The following is an 18781-nucleotide window of genomic DNA, read 5'->3' as shown; positions in this document are numbered from 1 at the left end:
CTTGCTTTCTGTAATCATGTCACTACTAGAGCAAGCTTGGTTGACGCGAAGCGTTTTTCCGCAAAAGTTAACATTTTTCAAACTCACGGGTTTGCCGCGCAAATGAGGCGGAATCGCGTCTTCACATTGAATTAACATTGAATTCACGTGCTTCCTCTACCGCGGCTGGTGTGAACGCAGCATTATGATTGACAGGATATATTGGCCATGACTATCAGCCGTTTCTAAACTATTGATCGGTTATTAGCTGCATCTCTACTATAAATGTATTTTTCAGTTGGATTTAGGCTATGATAAATGAACAGATACATTGACTGGTCTGACCAAAATCCAAATGCTTGTGATTGTGAATTTTACGATTTGGCAAGTTCAGTACTTCAAACAATAAGTGCATTATATGTACACATAATATAATGTAACACCTTATAATGTAACACTTTATTGTAAAAAATAATACAGTCGAATCGATGCAGATGGCAAGTAAAACGGACATAATACTGACAGTATTTAATGCCTGCTGAATACAGGACAGATGAACACAGTAAACAAACTGAAATGAGAAACTTTGAGCAGTGAACACTCTTGTACTGGTTAATCATGAAGATCTGGGTATCAATGTTAATGAACCCATCATCAAACTGGCAATGAAAAGTAAATCTGAAACAACATACAGTCAAAGCATTAAATAATAAAATGTCAAAGTGTCATCAACAGATCAACGTTTCTTTATAGATGAACCATAGACATTAAGTGTTAAAAACATTTTGTCTTTATCTGATAAAAGTCATTTACATACTTCTGTCTGTTAAATCAATTGCTTGAAAAGTCTGCTTAAACACAAATACTTTGGTCTTTTGTTATCTTATGCAAGCATGTTTAACTGATAAATTCAACCATTATCATGTTGACCGATTAAACTAAATATGGTCATTCTTCATTTTTTTTTAAAGATCAATGGCTGTGTTTTCAAAAGCAGATGATTTGTGTTTTATGTGCAGATTATAAACTAGATGTGTGTTTGTGTGATTTATTATTGTTCAAGTGAGAATTGAGTTTATCATCAATAATCTCATGGTCAAATCTGCAGACACGTGGAGCTGTACTGGAGTCAAACATGTGAAAACCGTATTAACCAATTATATCCAGAGTTAAACACTGACTTTAGTGCTACACAATGAAGAATACATTAATGTGGTTAGTATAGCACAATACATTAAATATTTGCATAAAAACTGAATATTCTGTGAATACAATATAAATACATATAAACTTGTAAAATAGATATCTTTCAGTAAAGCTAGTATATATATATGTCAGGTTTGTTTTTAATGTGTTGCTTTTCTAGGACTGGAGGGAAGACTGGGCGTCACCTGAATGAAGAACAAACAAAACATGTTAAAGTTACAGAGTGATTCTGGGTCATTCTATAAAAATGGTGGCTTTCCTGTCCCGGCCCCAACCACCAGGAAAAACACTTACAATTGTCACATAGTGACACAAAATATATGTTTTTTTTTTGTTTTAATTGAAGTGTTTTATTATTAATAAAACATATGTAAGACAGTTATATTGCAAACCATTTTTTATATATATTTTAGAACACGGTCAGTACCATGAAATTGGCTTGTCCCTCGGGTCAGAAGTCGTGATTTAGTGACATATTTTGAGTTAAAAAATATATTATTCTCCCCCTTTAAATGTCATAATACAAAGGGAAGTAGTACAGTTATTTAGTGGACTACTTCAAAAACTAAAATATCAACTAAATATTATAAATAATTTACAGGGAATACCTGTCCCTCAATTTCATGTCACTGGTGTTACAATTTATAAAAGCCACCACTTTGAAAAAAAATCAACATGCTTGACAACTTCTTCCTGCGTCAAACATTCATTGTAGGCATTGCTGTTTTGAAAAGCACATAGTGAGTGTGCACTCTCTCCTCATCTTTTAGCATTTTGATAAATAATTTGATCATTTCATGCGAGGACTTAAGATGTGTCACTGGTGTTACTACAGTTTATAATAATTGGAAACGAAATTTTATTAATATAATTTTTCAAATTGCATGATTAAGTGATTTATTTACAATTTAAGAAGTGTGACAGATTTGTCACTGGTGTTATCGTCACTGGTGTTACTGTTGCTGCTTTCATAAGTAAGCATTTTAAGGATATCATCATTCAATTTTGATCACTCAGCCTCACTTATTTCTAATGTTACAACAAAAAGCACAATGGTAGAAATAGAAAAAGGTCACACAATAGAACTTTACGCATGCCTGTTTAAAGTAAATTATTACTAATCAAGACAATTTCTTAATATTACATTAACTTTTTCTGTCTTTGATTATGTCTGAAATTAAATAGTCAAAATACATTCTGGGAAGCCTGAATTGTCATCTAAAATATAGACAACTTCAGTGACAAAAAAGCAGCACACGCATTTTTTAATGTAATGTAGTAAAAATATAAAAATACATTAGGCTGTCATTCAAGTTGATTTATAATGTTAAGAGGTTAACTATAATCTGACTATAAGTTTTGGTATAAAAAAAGAATTACATTTTTAAAAAGTTGTCTGTTCAAAAAGCCACCATTTTCGTAGAATGACCCTTCTCTTAAATGTGTATTAGGACATTAATGATACACTCAGAGACATTGCACAATCTTTACAATCAAATATTTGTTTCTGTAATCTGCTGATGTCACCTCAGATATGCAGACTATTAGTTCATCTTATTCTTTTTTCTTTACAGTGTTAGCCAAACATCTGTTCAGTTATTGTTTTAGCAAACTAAAGTTCAGGATCTTCCAACTTTTCATAATCAAAGCAATAATTCACCTAAATATGAAAATATGTGACTCTGTCTGTGAAATCCAGACTAAAGTCTTGTAATCTAATGATGAGATTATGAGCATCAAAGTTTGATTTTACTCATTGTCATGATTTTACTATATTTTCACACAATGACATTATGTAGGATGTTAATGTAGAAAACTCTCAATCACAAATAAATGCCTTTTTTCACAGAGTCACATATGATGTAGCATCACTATTATGGCTCCCATTTGGAAAGATACGATAATGGGAAATGTTTGTTTGTGTTTAACTGAAGAAAGGAAGTCATATACATCTGTGATAGTAGTAACACTTTATAATAACGGTCATTGAATCATAATGAACTAAGACATAAATGTTTTTTTACTTCTGCATTAACTAATGCTGAGTTAATGCATGTACTAATAATAAACTAATGAAGAGTCATCATTAAGTACAACATGACATTTTTAGTTCCTAAAACATGTCTCTTTATTAGTTTATAACTCAGCATTACTTCATATTTAAGTAAGAATTAATTTAGGTATTAGTTCTTTATGATCCGTGGACCCTTATTATAAAGTGTTACTGTAAATCAGGAAACAATTGTTATATTATAAAAATGTTATATAAACTTTTCCTTTAAGAGTCCAACTCAGAATCAGATTACAGAAGTGAGCAGGGGGTTGTGTTGAATTCAGCATCTTTTAGATTAAATGTGAGAACTTACATCCGCTTGTGTCTTTAAGTAGTTCATATGGGCATACAGTAGCACAGCAATGTCATTGTGGGACGCGTCCAGGGCGATAGAGAGGGCATTACTGCCATCCTACAGAAAAAACAATCAATTTACCCATAATGAATGATATTCAGAATGACTTGCTTCTTATCAAATAATGAGACTCAAACACTTTCTCTCCTATCTATTGTGAAGCCCTATAATGATGTTTTTCTGCAGTATTGTGTACGGTGAAAATATTTATTTCAATATTATATCATGTATATGGATTGAGAGACTCACATTATCCACAATAGAGATATCACAGGACGGCTGCACCAGTAGCAGAGAGACGATCTCGACCCGTCCGTGTTCACTGGCACACATCAGAGCCGTCGAACCTTCATCATCTTGTATGTTCACATTGGCACCACAGTCAATGAGAGATCGCACCATCTCCAGACGCCCGTGACTTACTGCCAACATCAAAGCCGTCTGACCCGCCTAACAACACAAACCAGACCATAAAACAAACATTCAACAATTATAAAAAGTACTTGTGACGATTTAATTAATAAACTATATAAGCTCTTGATATTTAAAAAATAGACTAAAGCAGACTTCATATTACTGTAATGTATGTAATATAGAAAGAAAAATGCAATGCAATCCTATGTTGTTGTTTTGAGAGATTTCTCAAAACCAAATCATGCCAATACCTCATTTCAAATTAACTAAACATTGTTGTGCTAATGAAAAAATAGTGCATATTGTTGAATTGTAAAAAAATTGTTTGAAAAATAAAAAATCATTAAATGTGATCATGCTGGCAAATTGAGACAGAATGAGCAAATTTTCAAAAATATGTTGTTATTTATATTTTGACATTTTCTATTAAAAAAAACTTCAAAACAATGCATGATTAGTTGGAATCTGACAAAACCCGATAGAGCTACACCTGTTTGAAGTTGATAGAGTCAGCATAGTCAATTTTGAGAAAAATCGTTTATTGACTATTTAAATTCAAATTTATTAGACGGTGCGCATTCAGACTCACTTTGGCAGCATGGGTCACATATTTTTATTTATTGACTCCACTGCTGGTAGGTTTTGGATCAGATCACACAATTCTGCTCATATGTTTGGCTCATTTATCAAACTGATAAAACACATTGAAGAAATCAAACATATGAATGGTACACAGAGAGTGATCTAAACAACTCACCTGACTGGCTTTAGCATTGACGTTACCCATGCGAAAGAGTTTGTGGACCACGGACATGTCACTTTCCTCTTTCACCGCTGATAGAGCTGCCAGCATTACCGCCGTATATCCGGCTTTATTTGGCTGATCCACCTTACATACACCTGCACATCAACACACAAGACTTAATGTACGGCAGCTCATATCGCTCTTAAGGGGGGCATATCATGAAAATCGGACTTTTGCTATAATTGGGTCCCCGGTGCTTCTACCAACCTAGAAAATGTGAAAAAGATCAACCCAGTAACTTAGTTGGTAAACCATTCTCTGCAAGCATGTGAAAAAAATGGCTCACCTTGTGATGTCAGAAGGGGATCTTATTTTAATAATACCGCCCCTTAATCTGTACTAATCAGCACTGCCATTTAGTGCAGTGAGATAAAGAAAAAAATTGACAGCACAATTGAGTTTCAATTTTAACAAACCACCATTATGGCGATCAGTCTTTGCTTTTCATCACCTCATTTGTTTTTAAAAATATTAAAAGGACACCTAAAAACAGCATACCTTCACAGTGGCAATAAATTATCTATATGGCAATTTGAGCTAAAACTTCACATTTGTCCTCTGCGCACACCAAAGATTTATTTGACATCTTAAAATATCTCCCCTAATAATATGACCCCTTTAAAACCAACCCAGTCTCACCCCATGTCGTCAATATTTGACGACACTTGACCATTCGTCAATATGTGACGCGGAGGGTATACCTTTCGCGTCATTTTTTGACGAACTGGGGACTTCAATACTATTACGTCCGTTGCATTCTCTTCTCCTATTTTCTTACCATTTTCGCGTCGGTTTAGGGTTAGATTTACATAATGACATCCCTACCCAAACCTAACTCTAACCCCAACGCCAGGTGACAACTGTTTCTAACCCCAACGCCAGGTGACAACTGTTTAATTTCGCGTACACTGTTTAATTTCGCATACACTGTTTAATTTTGCATAATCTAACCCTAAACCGACGCGAAAATGGTAAGAAAATAGGAGAAGAGCATGCAACGGACGTAATAGTATTGAAGTCCCCAGTTCGTCAAAAAATGACGCGAAAGGTATACCCTCCGCGTCACATATTGACGAATGGTCAAGTGTCGTCAAATATTGACGACATGGGGTGAGACTGGGTTATTAAAACACACACACACACACACACACACACACACACACACACACACACACACCCACACACACACACACACACGATGGGTCATCTCAGATCTCTGAAACATCTTTCTGTTTTTTACCCCTTCTCTCTGTACACTTATGATCAGTTTAATCATTAGTTGAATTAACCTGTGTCGAGGAGCAGATCCACTACAGTAAAGTTGGAATGAGAGACGCTGTAGTGTAAAGCTGTGTTGCCGTTGCCGTCAGTCATGTTCACGACGTGCTCCAGTAGTACAGATGAAATCTCTGAGAAAGCCATCAGATAATTTGACACGCGTGTCGGCTGAGCGGTCTTAGCGCTGGACACTCTGAACCACTCCAGCTGAACTGTGTGTGTACTGGACAACTGTTAAAACACAAACAAATATCCGATTATTCATCTTTCTAATAGACGTAATATCTGTTAAACGTGACGGTTCTTACCACTTCTTTACTCTTCAGTGTTTTTGATCCATCATTCAGGTGATTCTTTAAAATCAGACACGCCTCACGCATCCTGGCACTTAACTCAAACCTGCAAGATAATAACATTCATAAAGTTACATTGAGACTCTTTCCCCGCCAGCGTTTTTAAAAAATTTGCCAGCCAGCGGCAGCATTTTTCTATGATTTTCACAAAGTTTAATGCCTTCCAGAAAATGTTCTTCTATAAATATGTAAACATACATTATACAGTATCAAAGAAAGAACAAAAAACAAAAATTTTCTGATGTCACCTCTCAAATGTGGATGGGTTTCTTCAAAAACACAGAATTCTGAGCAAAGAGCTGAAATAATTGCATTTTCAGAACAATGATAAAAACTTACACAGAGTTTATACTGTTTTTGAATCAGTGGATGCGTCACTGTTTTATAAGTTGGGTAAGAGTGACACCTAGTGCATTATAGTGAATTATAATTTTTTCTATAAAAAAAACCTAAACAAAATCATGCACATCCTACAAAATTAAATTCACCAGACAGGAAGCGTTTTCACTTAAATGACGGGATATCTCATCAATGGCGGGGAAAGAGTTAAGTGTCACTTTTAAGTGTCCAAATACTTTTAAGGGCCACTGTATATACTGTGAGATATCTACATGTACTTACTTTTCCTTCACCTCCTCTGTCTGATGCTTCGCATCTTCAGGCTCGGTTGCTTTTTCAGTATTTTCATCACTGTCAGTTTCATTCACATTTATATTCATCTCTTCATCAGACGTGTCCTGTAAAGCTGCCTCCTCCTCTTCTCCACTGCTCTCTGAACAAACTCCAGCAACACTGTCATCAGATGAACTCTCTTCATCCTCATCATCATCTTCACTAGAGCTCGACTCATAGCTGAAGACATTCAGAAGATCGAATGAATACACAAAGCTATGTAACATTTACAACTATTAATGTAAAGCTGGGTGACTTCTTCAGGGATTCAAAGTGCTTTATTAAAGAATCAACTCACCCCCCATTTAAAATACCAACAAACGTCAAGCTCTTTTTGCCAGTCCTTGAACCTGCAGCAACACCAGTGCCATCTTTCCTCTTCATGATGGACTTCAGAGGACCTGCAACTTCATTCAAGAACCGTTACTTTAAAATAAGCTCTTCCCCAGTGGATAACCTTGAAAACACACAGTCCACTTGTGAAGACTTTTGAACATTGCTCACCCTCTGTAGAAGAAGTCTGTTCTTCAGTCTCTTGTCTATCACCCAGGCATTCCCACTGGATACCAGTGCTTACCAGTGACACGCTTCTGTCCTTCGAAGTTTCCACAGGATCTGTTTGCACACTTTGGTCTTGTTTCATCTGTGATAGGTACTCCAGATCAGTAACATCTGGAAACCCTACCCCCACAGATGTTTTTGAACAAACCGCAGGGCACGTTTCCATTTGGGCATCGATTGTCTCTGGTTTCACAAGTGTCTCTTTGTCAGACATCTTCTTGGATGTCCTCTTAATTTCATTAGCCCTTAATGTTTCAAGGTCTTGGTTGACTTGAGATAGTCGTGTCTCAAGAACCTGTATCGACTCCTGTTGAAGTGTAATAGTATGTTGAAGCGTCTCGATTTCTTGTTCTGCCTCACTTTGTAACCCAAGAAACGACTCTACAACCCATACTTCCACATCTTCTGTACTCACTCCGACCTGAACTCCCTCATCGCGCACCTCACCGGCCTCAGTTTCAACTGCTGCGTGACAGAAGTCAACAGAAGTTTCGACAGCAGCATCCTTTAGCATCTGTTGATAGCAGACTTTCACTGCCTGAAGGGGAATATTGTCACCTACTGCTATGGATCGTTTTTCTTCCCCCTTAATTTCCTTTTTCCCACTCTTTGATGTTGAAACTGGACCTGGTTTCACTTCTGACTCACTGGAGACTTTCAATTTGAGTGTGGCATCAAGCTCTTCTGCTTTTTTCTGAAGTTCCAAGGTCAGCCTTTCCTTTTCAGCACGCAACCCCATCACCTCTCTTTCTAAGGCCGGTACTCCTTTCACACGCTCCTCCATCTCTTTCAGCCGCCTGAGGGCAGAGGCCATCTGTTCTCGCACGGTGTGAAGCTGCCCGGGAGTAAGTGAAGATGTTCCTGAGCTGGAGGCTGGAGTGCTCCTTCCAGACGTTTGTGGACTAGCTCTGGTCCAGCTGCTGGAAAGGGATATCTGTTGCAGGCGCCCATCCTGAGAGAGTTGAGAGGAGGCCGAGGAAGAGTCGCTTGTGGATCCAGCAACTTTGGGATTGACTTTGGAAAGGTCAGGGAAATTAAAACTTACTCCATTGGAAAAACGGCTTTGCTCCTGTTGTAGCCGAAGGCTGGTTTCGAGAAGTGTCCGCTCTACCCGAGGGTTACGCGGTGGAGGTGGCGGTGGCACTTTGGAGCAAGTGTGTAGACTCGGAACAATCACTGGTGATGGGGACAGCGGTTGTGATTTACTGGGTGATGTGATTGGACTCTGGAGGACCGGTGGGTTAGGATGGTTACTCTCACTAGTGGTTGAGGAAAGTGACTCGGTGGAAGTCCATCCGCTGGTTCGACCACCAATACCCGCATTCCTCTGATTCCCACGGTCACCCCGCGATCCTCTCCGTGGATTGACATTAGACCTACGAACGTTGTGTCCGCTCTCAATTTCTTCTACGTACTTGAGAAAATCGAGGTCCAGGTGGAATCCATATGGTGTCTGTACGGAATATGAATTACCTTGTTCTGTTTCTTCTTCAGCCGAGCAATGAAAAGGGGCACTCAGATCTGTAAAGTAAACATAACGGGTGTGTTCAAATACTGAAACACTTGATCTCTCTCCTGACAACAGAACAACTACTGTACTTACTTGGCAGTTTGGAGGGTACGTGCACAGATTGGGTCATTTTACGGAGCCGTCTAATGCCCCTTGAGAAGATAAGTCAGCACACCTACAAAAAAGAGAAAATCTGTCAAACAAACATAACACTTCCCAGCAAGCAATAGCTATAAATTCACCGTCTATGTTAACTATAGACCTGATCTATAGTCTTGCTATATGAGTAACCCACTTGAATTTGGTCACATGTCATTTTGCCAAAATAACTTGGCGACAGATATATCCCACCATGTAAGCAAAGTCAACAGTGATCACAAGGTGTTTGCTTTCATTTATTTATTTATGAGCTAAGGTTAGATTGGACATCTATTAGGTTTTCACTGACAGCCCAAATTTTGCCTTGTTCTAGTCTAGACATCTGGGCTGTGTTTGGACACCTGTCAAACGCAAAATGGCTTGCTGGGTTATTGACAGCATTCTCTTGCAATATGTGGCATCTGTGCAGATTTTAAGGATTGACTTATAGACCCCTTAATCACCTACGTCACTGTGACGTCACAGCTGCAGGCAAAACATAAGGAAGAACTTATAGCAGGCATGCTAAAAGTTTGAGGTTTTGACTTTAAAATGTCATCTTGTTGTGTTTTGGCTGCCAGAATAGAAGGAACAGCAATTTTGGTTTAAAACTACAGTTTTACCGAATCCCGGCAGACATTCCTTCACAGAAATCAAAAAGACAATTGCGGTTGAATGCAATACGGCGTACAAAATGGACAGAGACGATCATAAATAATGCTCGTGTTTGCAGTGCACACTTCATATCAGGTCAAATAATCTATGCATAATGTACTGGTGTGTTGGTTTAATCTAGTACAAATCACTTGGTGACCACTACATTCTCGGCTGGTCTTCATGCTACTCCTGTGGCCGTATGGCATACGAGTCAGGCAGCCTGCTTCCATCCGCAAGAGTTAATTTCATAGACTGTAAAAAAAATGGACAACCTATGTCGCCTCCCTCCATTGTAACAAATTGAACTAAAAATGTCCGAGTCCGACCATGGTCGCCGCCATGTTACGTAAAAACGTCAGTTTGGAACCAAGGCATGCACAGAAGGAATCGTCCATGGAGCCAGAGGCAGAGCCGCGGTATCAAACTTCCGCCCAAATACTCGTGCCCAATTCAATCACGCAAGTCATAACGCCCCGTTTCTATAGCATTAAATTAATAGCTAAAATGACATTTATCACAAAAATGAACACTTGAACATACATCAGCGTGATAACAACTACTTGAAAGGACTAAAACCATCTGTACATTTTTTTTATTTAGAGCAGAGTCCCATTCGTTTGAATGTAGAGGGCGCGAGAAACAATGCAAAACCCGATGAACACAATGAAAGTATCCATAATGCAATTGTTCTCAAACTGGGGGCGGGCCAGATGGTGCCAAATTTTATGACAATTTATAAAATACATTAATTTATCATAAATTCTGTGTAATTAAACCTCAGAAAATAAGGCTACTAACAAACAACACTACATTGTATGATTTAATATGTTTTGTATACACGGTTTCATCGGACGTATGTGCGCTGACGCGATACACGTCTGGATCCGAACTTTACTTCCGGTTTCGTTTTTTTTTTAGTGGTCTGACTAGTTGCTACACTGATCTCTTGAACAAATGCTTTGGTCTCCTAGGTAATCTATGTGTTGTTTTTTTGCTTGTTATATAAATACGTTTAAAGAACTTTGTTGTTATTTATTCTTAGCGGAGTTTACCAGAAGTTACGTGCAGACCACGACAGCCGCTTGTTTATGTTGTTACTGCTGAAACCGTCTATAATTCAAATTCTAAGTTTGAGATTGTTTTATATCATGAAATCTTGGTGGTCTTTGGTGAGGGGTGCGAAGGGATGCACCCTACACAGGGAGGGTGGGGGTGTTTGTGCATGCCGAAAAGTTTGAGGACCACTTCCATTATAAACACAGTCCAAATCCATTCATACATGACATTTAGGTCAGGAGGGCACATTTGGAAAACACTGAACAAAGCAGTTCATGGAAATATGTTAAAGACAAAGGAGGAAAGCATGTCGGATATAACTGTTTTCCCAGCGCCACCGGCACATTCCAGAAGACAAGTCCTGTTTCACAGAGGTTTGTTTTTTTCAGGTTTGTTATCACTGACATGGGTGTCTGTCTAGTTCTACATTAAGGGTTTTTGCATTTCACTAGTTCCAGTAATGCTGCATCAGGCGACATGTCCATAAGTGAGTCCGAGTACCGATTTCAGTCTTACACTCAAGACAAACAGGCGATATGAAGATATTAATGGCATGACTATGATTAGGAGATATGTGTAACGGATGGATTATCTTCAGCTGTAATGCTTGTGCAATGTGTATGATCACAAACCTTCTCATCAATTGGAAGTGAAAACTCCCTTTTCCATACTTTCAGATCTTCTGCATGTCTGGAACAGTTTAATCAACATAAGTAATAATAAAAAAGATTAACCAATGTCCTCGTAAAAAAGTTTTGAAATGATGTACTGTTTTGGATATAATGCCTGGAGGGAAATCTGATTTTGGCAGTTTGTATTTATCCCTAATTTGTTGAAATGACATTAAGATAGTATCAGTATGTTTCACACATGCAGTGACTAGGCTCGGACATGTCACATCAACACAAAGACTGCACAACGGAAAAAACAGAAGTGCTACGCTGCTTTAAATAGAACATCATGTCTTATTAAAAACACCCCGCATGCCTTTTGATCGTGTTTAACAGGCAAAAGCACTTCGGCTGATTCAGCTAAATAACAAACCATGTGGATCCAAACGCTTCAATATGTGTTTCGCATTGACTGCGGCTGTGCAAGCAGCTGACCGGGATTTTTATTCCCAATCTTTGGACCCCGAGCGTATCGAGATTTTGAGTTTGCCGGATTTCCCCGTTCATCCAGCTGTTCACTCGCACACATCACAGTGTTTGCCTGCTGGTAAGAGCTTAATTACAGAGCACAGGAGGAAAAACACATTCCTGTCCACCTCCTGCGCTTCTTAACCAACATCATACAAACACACCAGACTCACCAAAACAAAAGCAGTTTTAGTACAAGCAGTCAAAAGATCAGACTGAAATACTGCATTTTCCCCACACACTATTCGCTCATTGTTCATGAAGATGTTGTCGAACTGTTGCAGGACTTCACCATCTGCTCCGAAGCAGCCATTTTATATAGTTCATGTATTGAGTTCTGGTCCAGAACATAAGATCTTTGTGAATAACATTCAGTATGTTGAACAGAGAAGGGAACAAATCATCTTCTGTGATGTTGTGTGAATGGGAGTCATGTTTTGAAAGTGACCTCATGGATCTCCCTCCCATTTCCCTGCAGAGGAAGCAGAAGGTCTCCGTTCACATTATGTGTTAGGCGAACTCTGACACATCTTTCTTGAGAAACGGCATTTCACCAGTGGCCCGTCCCGTATAAATGCTTTGCCTGACGCCGGCCTGAAAGTACTGTCGAGATTTTGGGTGCAAGTGCACGATTTTAAGGAATGGCTCATCTCACCCTTAAACGTCACGATTTTCTTTATTTCGTGGATCGCAAAATGAGACGTTTAGCAGATCGTCTCAGCATGTAGTCTTTTGGATATTTCTAGGAAATGCATGAACTGATGAAATGTAAAACCCAAATCGTTCCTGCATGCATTAACTATTATCAGTGTTGTGTTGTAATCTTGTAAAAGAGATTTGACATAAAGCATCATAAAGGTTTGAAAGGAGAGCATTGAATGAGTCTAGCTGGTGAGCTGGTTTAAGCTGGTCTCCCAGCTTGGTTTTAGCTGGTTTTGCTGGTGTAGGAAGCTGGTCTAGCTGTGTTTTGGTCACTTTTTAAGCTGGTCTAGCTGGACCCAGCATGACCAGCTTTGTCAGGCTGGGAGGACCAGCGTAAACCAGCTAGTGCCTCCTTAAACCAGCTAAAACCAGCAACCAGCTTATGCTGGTCTTAGCTGGATTTTTCAGTAGGGAAGTGTATTTCAGTATATTGTTATGGACACAGCTGCTCGATCTTTCCTGACGGGAAGCGTCGGCTCTGATAAAACACTGGAGCAGCCATTGTTTTACAGGACACTGAGGGTCACAAACACAGCAGAAACTCTTTCCTCAAAACACAGGCAAAAAAATAAACTATTTCCATGATACTAAAGTCAAATCTTAATAGCTTTAAAATGGCATCAGAACAAATGAAGACTGTTTTATCTATATACATCTGCATAATAAATCATTATTTCACTTCTAGGGGACTTTTTCAAAATGTTGAACTTCCTCCAGATTTGTAAATAGCATTGATTAACTGGGTTACATTTTGACTAGTCTCTCAGATGACAAACACACACTGACCGTCTGCAGCATGTTGTACACATAACCGACTGAAATCACCAGTTTATATTTGACTTTGTAGTCGGTGTGTTGATTTCAGTATAGGTGTAAAAGAAGCAGACGGAGGTCATGTGCTGATGAAAACCATCAGCATCCTGCTATTGTTTCTAAAAGTGTTTCAGAGAAACAAACCCTCATCCTGTTAACCGCCGCTGACTCTCAATGCACCGCTGGATTCATTCACTCAGATTCACTCACTGAGATTTATACATTTGTACATTTTGTGTTTCAAATCAATAATATGTGAAATATATTTGTGTTATATAAATAAGGTCTTGCTGTAAACTTGCTGTAGTGATCTCTGGGGTCTCTGACATTATAACGTAGGTTAGTTACATAAGTTAAATGCTGAATGGACAGTTTAACCCTCGCAAGGTCAGGAATAATAACATCCCAGGTGAAAAAGTAGTACACTTCCATAGTGTACTTAAAGTGCTTTATTTTCGCACACTAATTTTTGCACTTAATATACTAAAAAAATTAAGATTATTTAAGTGTACTTATTTGTGCTATTTTGAGACACCATGAATATGAACTAAAATCCACTTTTAACATAATATCTCTTTATTAAAAAATGTATTTAGTTAACACTTGTATTAAACTTGAACTCAACTTTCATACAAAATGGGTTCAAGTTTACTACAAGTGGTACCTAAATACAATTTTTAAATACATTTTTAGACATTTTAGTTCATATTTATGGTGTCTCAAAATAGCACAGATAAGTACACTTAGGCATCACGATTACCGGTTTCACAATTAACCACGATAAAAATGTCCTGACGATTAGTTCTATCATTTAAAATTTTATTATCATTACAACCGTGTTTGATTACCGTGATTTTAAAAACTCGCTGTAAATCCTGTCCAGTCAGAATCAGTTTGATGCAGGCGCGCACATGCAACATAGTTTTCGCACAAGAAGGCATTTAAGGGATAATGTATTGTATTCATTCATGGTAAACTTATTATTTAGATTTATTTTTTTACCACAGAAATAATTTCAGGGACATGAAATATTAAATTGTGATTTTGAAAAATAAAACTGTTGTTTTCAGTGTGTGTATCAATTCTTTTTTTACATTTCCATCTCATAATAATGATAACCATGATAACTTTGGTCACTATAATCATGATATGAAATTTTCATACCGTCCCATCCCTACTTAGATGATCTTAAGAACATCTTAAGAAATACTAAAGATGAATTTTTAGTATATTAAGTACAACATTTGTGTGCGAAAATAAAGCACGTTAAGTACACTATGCAGTGTACTACTTTTTCACCTGATATTTCGTACAGCGTCTTAGATGACAAGCACAAATGATGAACGTTGTTTGATAAGTTAAGGACATTTTTAATCTGTAAGAGACACTCAGTTAGTTTTAGTATTAACTCAGACAGTGGATGTATTGTAAGTAAGTTGTCAAAATGTATCATACCAGTGTCGCTTTAACCACAAAATCCTGAAACCAATGCTTTTCCAACCAAACCCCAAAAAACACATGGTTAATGCAAAAACCAGTGGCTAGTTTTCAGCACTTTTGACTGGTGGTACACTGACCCAGAGGTGCACAACAGCACAACCAAATTTACAAAGAAAACCACAAGTACAACAGAATCAAAACACAGACAAATTAAAACACAATACGGTGGAAAATCCCAGACGATATGGGACAAACTTTCCCCACATATGTTTCCACCAGGAAATGAAATGAACTGCTGTCAGTTGGAGTGTTGGGGGTTTATGTTTGCTTAACAAAGCACTTAAAAGCTCAAAATCAAATAGCCATAACATGTGAAAATGTAACACTGGCAAATATTCCCACAAGAATCTAAAGAGTTAAACAATCAACGGCTTAAAGAAACAATTGAATTATCGAGTTTTATTTCCAAATCACCCTTTACTCTCATTTAACTTCTCCATCACATCGATCTCTAGCTCCATTCATTTTGGCCTTTCATCAATTTGCTCATCAGTGGTTGACAAAAACGATCAGACAAAGTGTTTGTGATGTGTAAACTGCTTTAACATTTTTGGTTCTCTCTGGCATGTAAACAGTTCAGAATTATCCACATGCCAGCAGATAATGTGATTTAAACACTCTGCTGTGAACACTACCACCTTTATTTGTCTGTAAACAACTTAAACCAAACATCTGCAATGTCTGCTGGACAAAGAACCGTTATCAGTCAAGAGAAAGTCAAACCGATATTACATTAAAGATAAAAGTTCTTCATATGTTGTTAAATAGTTTACCAGACTGTACTAAAGAGAGGAGATATTGTGCGGCCCAGACCTGTAAATAACATCATGAGACCTGAAACATGTGATTCTTTAGTGTCTCACATGCAAGTTCAATTATCAAATAAGAGAGATGTTATTAAACAAACACAATACAGTCTTCTTATGTGTAGCATTGTCTACTGAGATCAATAGTTTTGAGACATAGTTTTACTAGTAATGTCATCTTTATATTTGTGCTTACTTCTTGATTTACTTACATTTATTGGTCATTAATGTTTGAATATCAGTAATGCGCAAGGACTTCGAGTATGCAGTGCGCTTTACACAAACAGCTTACAAAAAACACTTAAAACTTTTAAAAAGTGTCAACTTCGGACCTTCTTTGCTTCATATGTCCTGTTTATTATAATATTATTCAATTTTATTTGTTTGTAGCCCTCTGGGTATTTTAGCATAAACAAATCATGCACATAACAATCACGTAGGCTACATAAATAACTGAATAGAAACACAGGGTTGCAGATTTAGCCTGAATGAAGCTGTCAAAGTAGCTGCACAAAATAATGATTTATTATATTTGTATTTATTATGTTTGTCTATTATATATAAGTTAAAGAAGAAAAAAACTATAGGCTACTTATTATAATTTTTTACAAATAATCTCATCAGACTGCAGTCATGTCTTGTCACTGGGCAGTAGTGAGGGTTTGAATGAAGTTTGGACATTTCTGAGTGTTACATTGTCATGATGTTTCATTGATGTAACGGTGGTAACTAACAGGGTGGAGACTCAAATGCGACATTGTTGCGCTTTTTTAGTAGGCTAATCATGTTATAAAAATAAAAAACTTTGATCAATAAAATAGAAAGCATTTTTTTTTTAATGATGTTCATTCATATGAGCACACACGTCAATAATCTTTATGTTGAGATTGAGTTGTTATTTTTTGCAGGGATCTGAAATGATTTTTTTTCTAAAAAGACGAATATGCCGCAAAGAAATTAAAATGTTGTGGAAATGAAATCGCATATCTCTGAAAACAGCGACATAACAATTTACCTTAAACATCAAACTATAGCAGTGAGATTTAAGACTTTACCGACAATAACTGATGTTAAATCTAAATATTAAAGTCCCAGAAAGTATTAGAACCATAAAGCAAGTATTGATGAAGTTTATCTTACCTTTCGGGCTGCTGTTTGTTTACAGTGTTTCAGCGGTGTAATAATACTGATGATGATGATGATGATGATGATGATGATAATCCAGGTATGTTGCAGTAGTTTCTAGATGTGTTTGTAGTATCATTGAATAGACTGTTGTAAGTGTTGAGGTCCTCTAGTCTCTGCTCGAGTCTGCTGGCCTCGTGTTCAGTGGGTGGTCCTGCTTTATTCCCACCCATGTGTCGTCATGTTGAAGCCTAAAAACACATATCCAATGTCCAAACGGGAAGTCCCCAGAAACCCAAAGTCACACCCTATATGCTTCTCAAACTGAGGGCCAGAGGCCCCGGTTTTATGACATTTTATAAAATATATAAATTTTACTAAATTCTGTGTAATTAAATCTCAGAAAAATAAGGCTACTAACCAACAGCACTACATTGTAGAATTAAATAGCCTATGTTTTCTTTAATTCAAATGTTAAGTTTTGGAAGGTTTTATGTCATAAATTTTCTTTGGGAGGCCACAAAGAGATGCACTGTAGCCTATACAAGGGGGGCCACACACGGAAAAAGTTTGAGAACAACTACACAGACATTAGATAGATTATTATGATTATTATTTATACAATTTATTTAGACATTAACATTATACACTATGTAATTTATTAAAATAATAAATTAAAAAATAATCTAATAATAATTTAAAAAATAATAATATAATAAAATAATACTTAATAAAGCTTGCAATTATCTATATTACAAATATAGGTGTTTATATTTGATTCATACAGTTAGAATATATTTCTATATCTTACATCTAATATTTAAGATATTTTACAACATTCAAATAAAGGTTTGTATGGGTAAAATTGTATAACACTGGATTGTCATGTTCAATGACCAGGAAGGAATAGAAAAGATGAGTCTGTTTTAACCAGACTGCCATACAGGGTTAAATAAAACATTGTTTTTGTTAGGTAAATGTAAATCAGATGAATGTCTGGATTATATTAAAGGGGACATTCCACAAGACTTTTTAAATATGTCAAATAATCTTTGGTGTCCCCAGAGTACATATGTGCAGTTCTATCTCAAAATACCATATAGATAATTTATTATAGCATGTTAAAATTGCCACTTTGTAGGTGTGTGAGATTAAGGGGTGGTATTATCCCCTTCTGACATCACAAGGGGAGCCAAATTTCAATTACCTATTTTTTTACAGAGAATGGTTTACCAAAACTAAGTTACTGGGTTGATCTTTTTCACATTTTCTAGGTTGATAGATGCACTGGGGACCCAAATATAGCAGTAAAATATGAAAAAGTCAGATTTGAAATGTCCCCTTTAAAACAAAAGATAAGTCAGACAGGAAGAAATGGAACCTTGAAGGTCTTTTGGGAACAACAGGAAAAGGGGTTAAAGATACTCATTACGCTGTTGGAATATCTGAAGAATATGTGGATGTATTATAGTTTTTTTTTATTTTATTTTTTATATTATTAATTATAAAGTAGATAATTTCCATGCTGCATTCTCCGATACAGTAGGTGGCGGCAGCACCTGAAAAGTCATGGTTGCAATCCGCCAATAAGGAAGAAGAACGGGAACGTCAGCGGTGTCGTTTGCTTCTGCATCGATAGACGGCGCTAATGTCTTTAAT

The 18781-nt window shown here is 37.0% G+C and overlaps 1 protein-coding gene across 2 annotated transcripts; it reads right to left on the bottom strand.

The window, feature by feature from the left end:
* Positions 1-411: 411 nt before the first annotated feature.
* kank3 (KN motif and ankyrin repeat domains 3) lies at positions 412-17341 on the bottom strand. Of its 2 annotated transcripts, none has more exons than XM_055169061.2 (11): positions 17138-17341; positions 9280-9361; positions 7620-9197; positions 7414-7516; positions 7065-7295; positions 6399-6489; positions 6102-6321; positions 4765-4907; positions 3843-4043; positions 3552-3650; positions 412-1370 (listed from the first exon to the last, which is right to left on the bottom strand). In XM_055169061.2, exons 2-11 carry the CDS (start codon positions 9314-9316, stop codon positions 1326-1328), a joined length of 2748 nt encoding a protein of 915 aa, XP_055025036.2. In that variant the 5' UTR covers positions 9317-9361; positions 17138-17341; the 3' UTR covers positions 412-1325. The 2 variants fall into 2 exon arrangements, with proteins under 2 accessions (XP_055025036.2, XP_055025035.2); XM_055169060.2 differs by having other exon boundaries at positions 7414-7522; positions 17138-17340.
* Between the last annotated feature and the right edge of the window lie 1440 nt (positions 17342-18781).

The sequence above is a fragment of the Misgurnus anguillicaudatus genome, chromosome 5 (genome assembly GCF_027580225.2).
Source record: "Misgurnus anguillicaudatus chromosome 5, ASM2758022v2, whole genome shotgun sequence".
Taxonomy (NCBI): domain Eukaryota; kingdom Metazoa; phylum Chordata; class Actinopteri; order Cypriniformes; family Cobitidae; genus Misgurnus; species Misgurnus anguillicaudatus.
Note: the sequence above shows the minus strand (reverse complement) of the source record. Positions and strands in the feature narration are given on the sequence as shown.

Bases quoted from the DNA above. Each gene is read 5' to 3' on its own strand.
- kank3 (XM_055169060.2), bottom strand. From the start codon at position 9,316: ATGACCCAATCTGTGCACGTACCCTCCAAACTGCCAA. The intron at 4,908-6,101 runs GTTAATTCAACT...GTTGATGTGCAG, and splicing joins GGATCTGCTCCTCGACACAG to GTGTATGTAAGGTGGATCAG. The intron at 3,651-3,842 runs GTGAGTCTCTCA...TTTTTTCTGTAG, and splicing joins ATATCTCTATTGTGGATAAT to GATGGCAGTAATGCCCTCTC.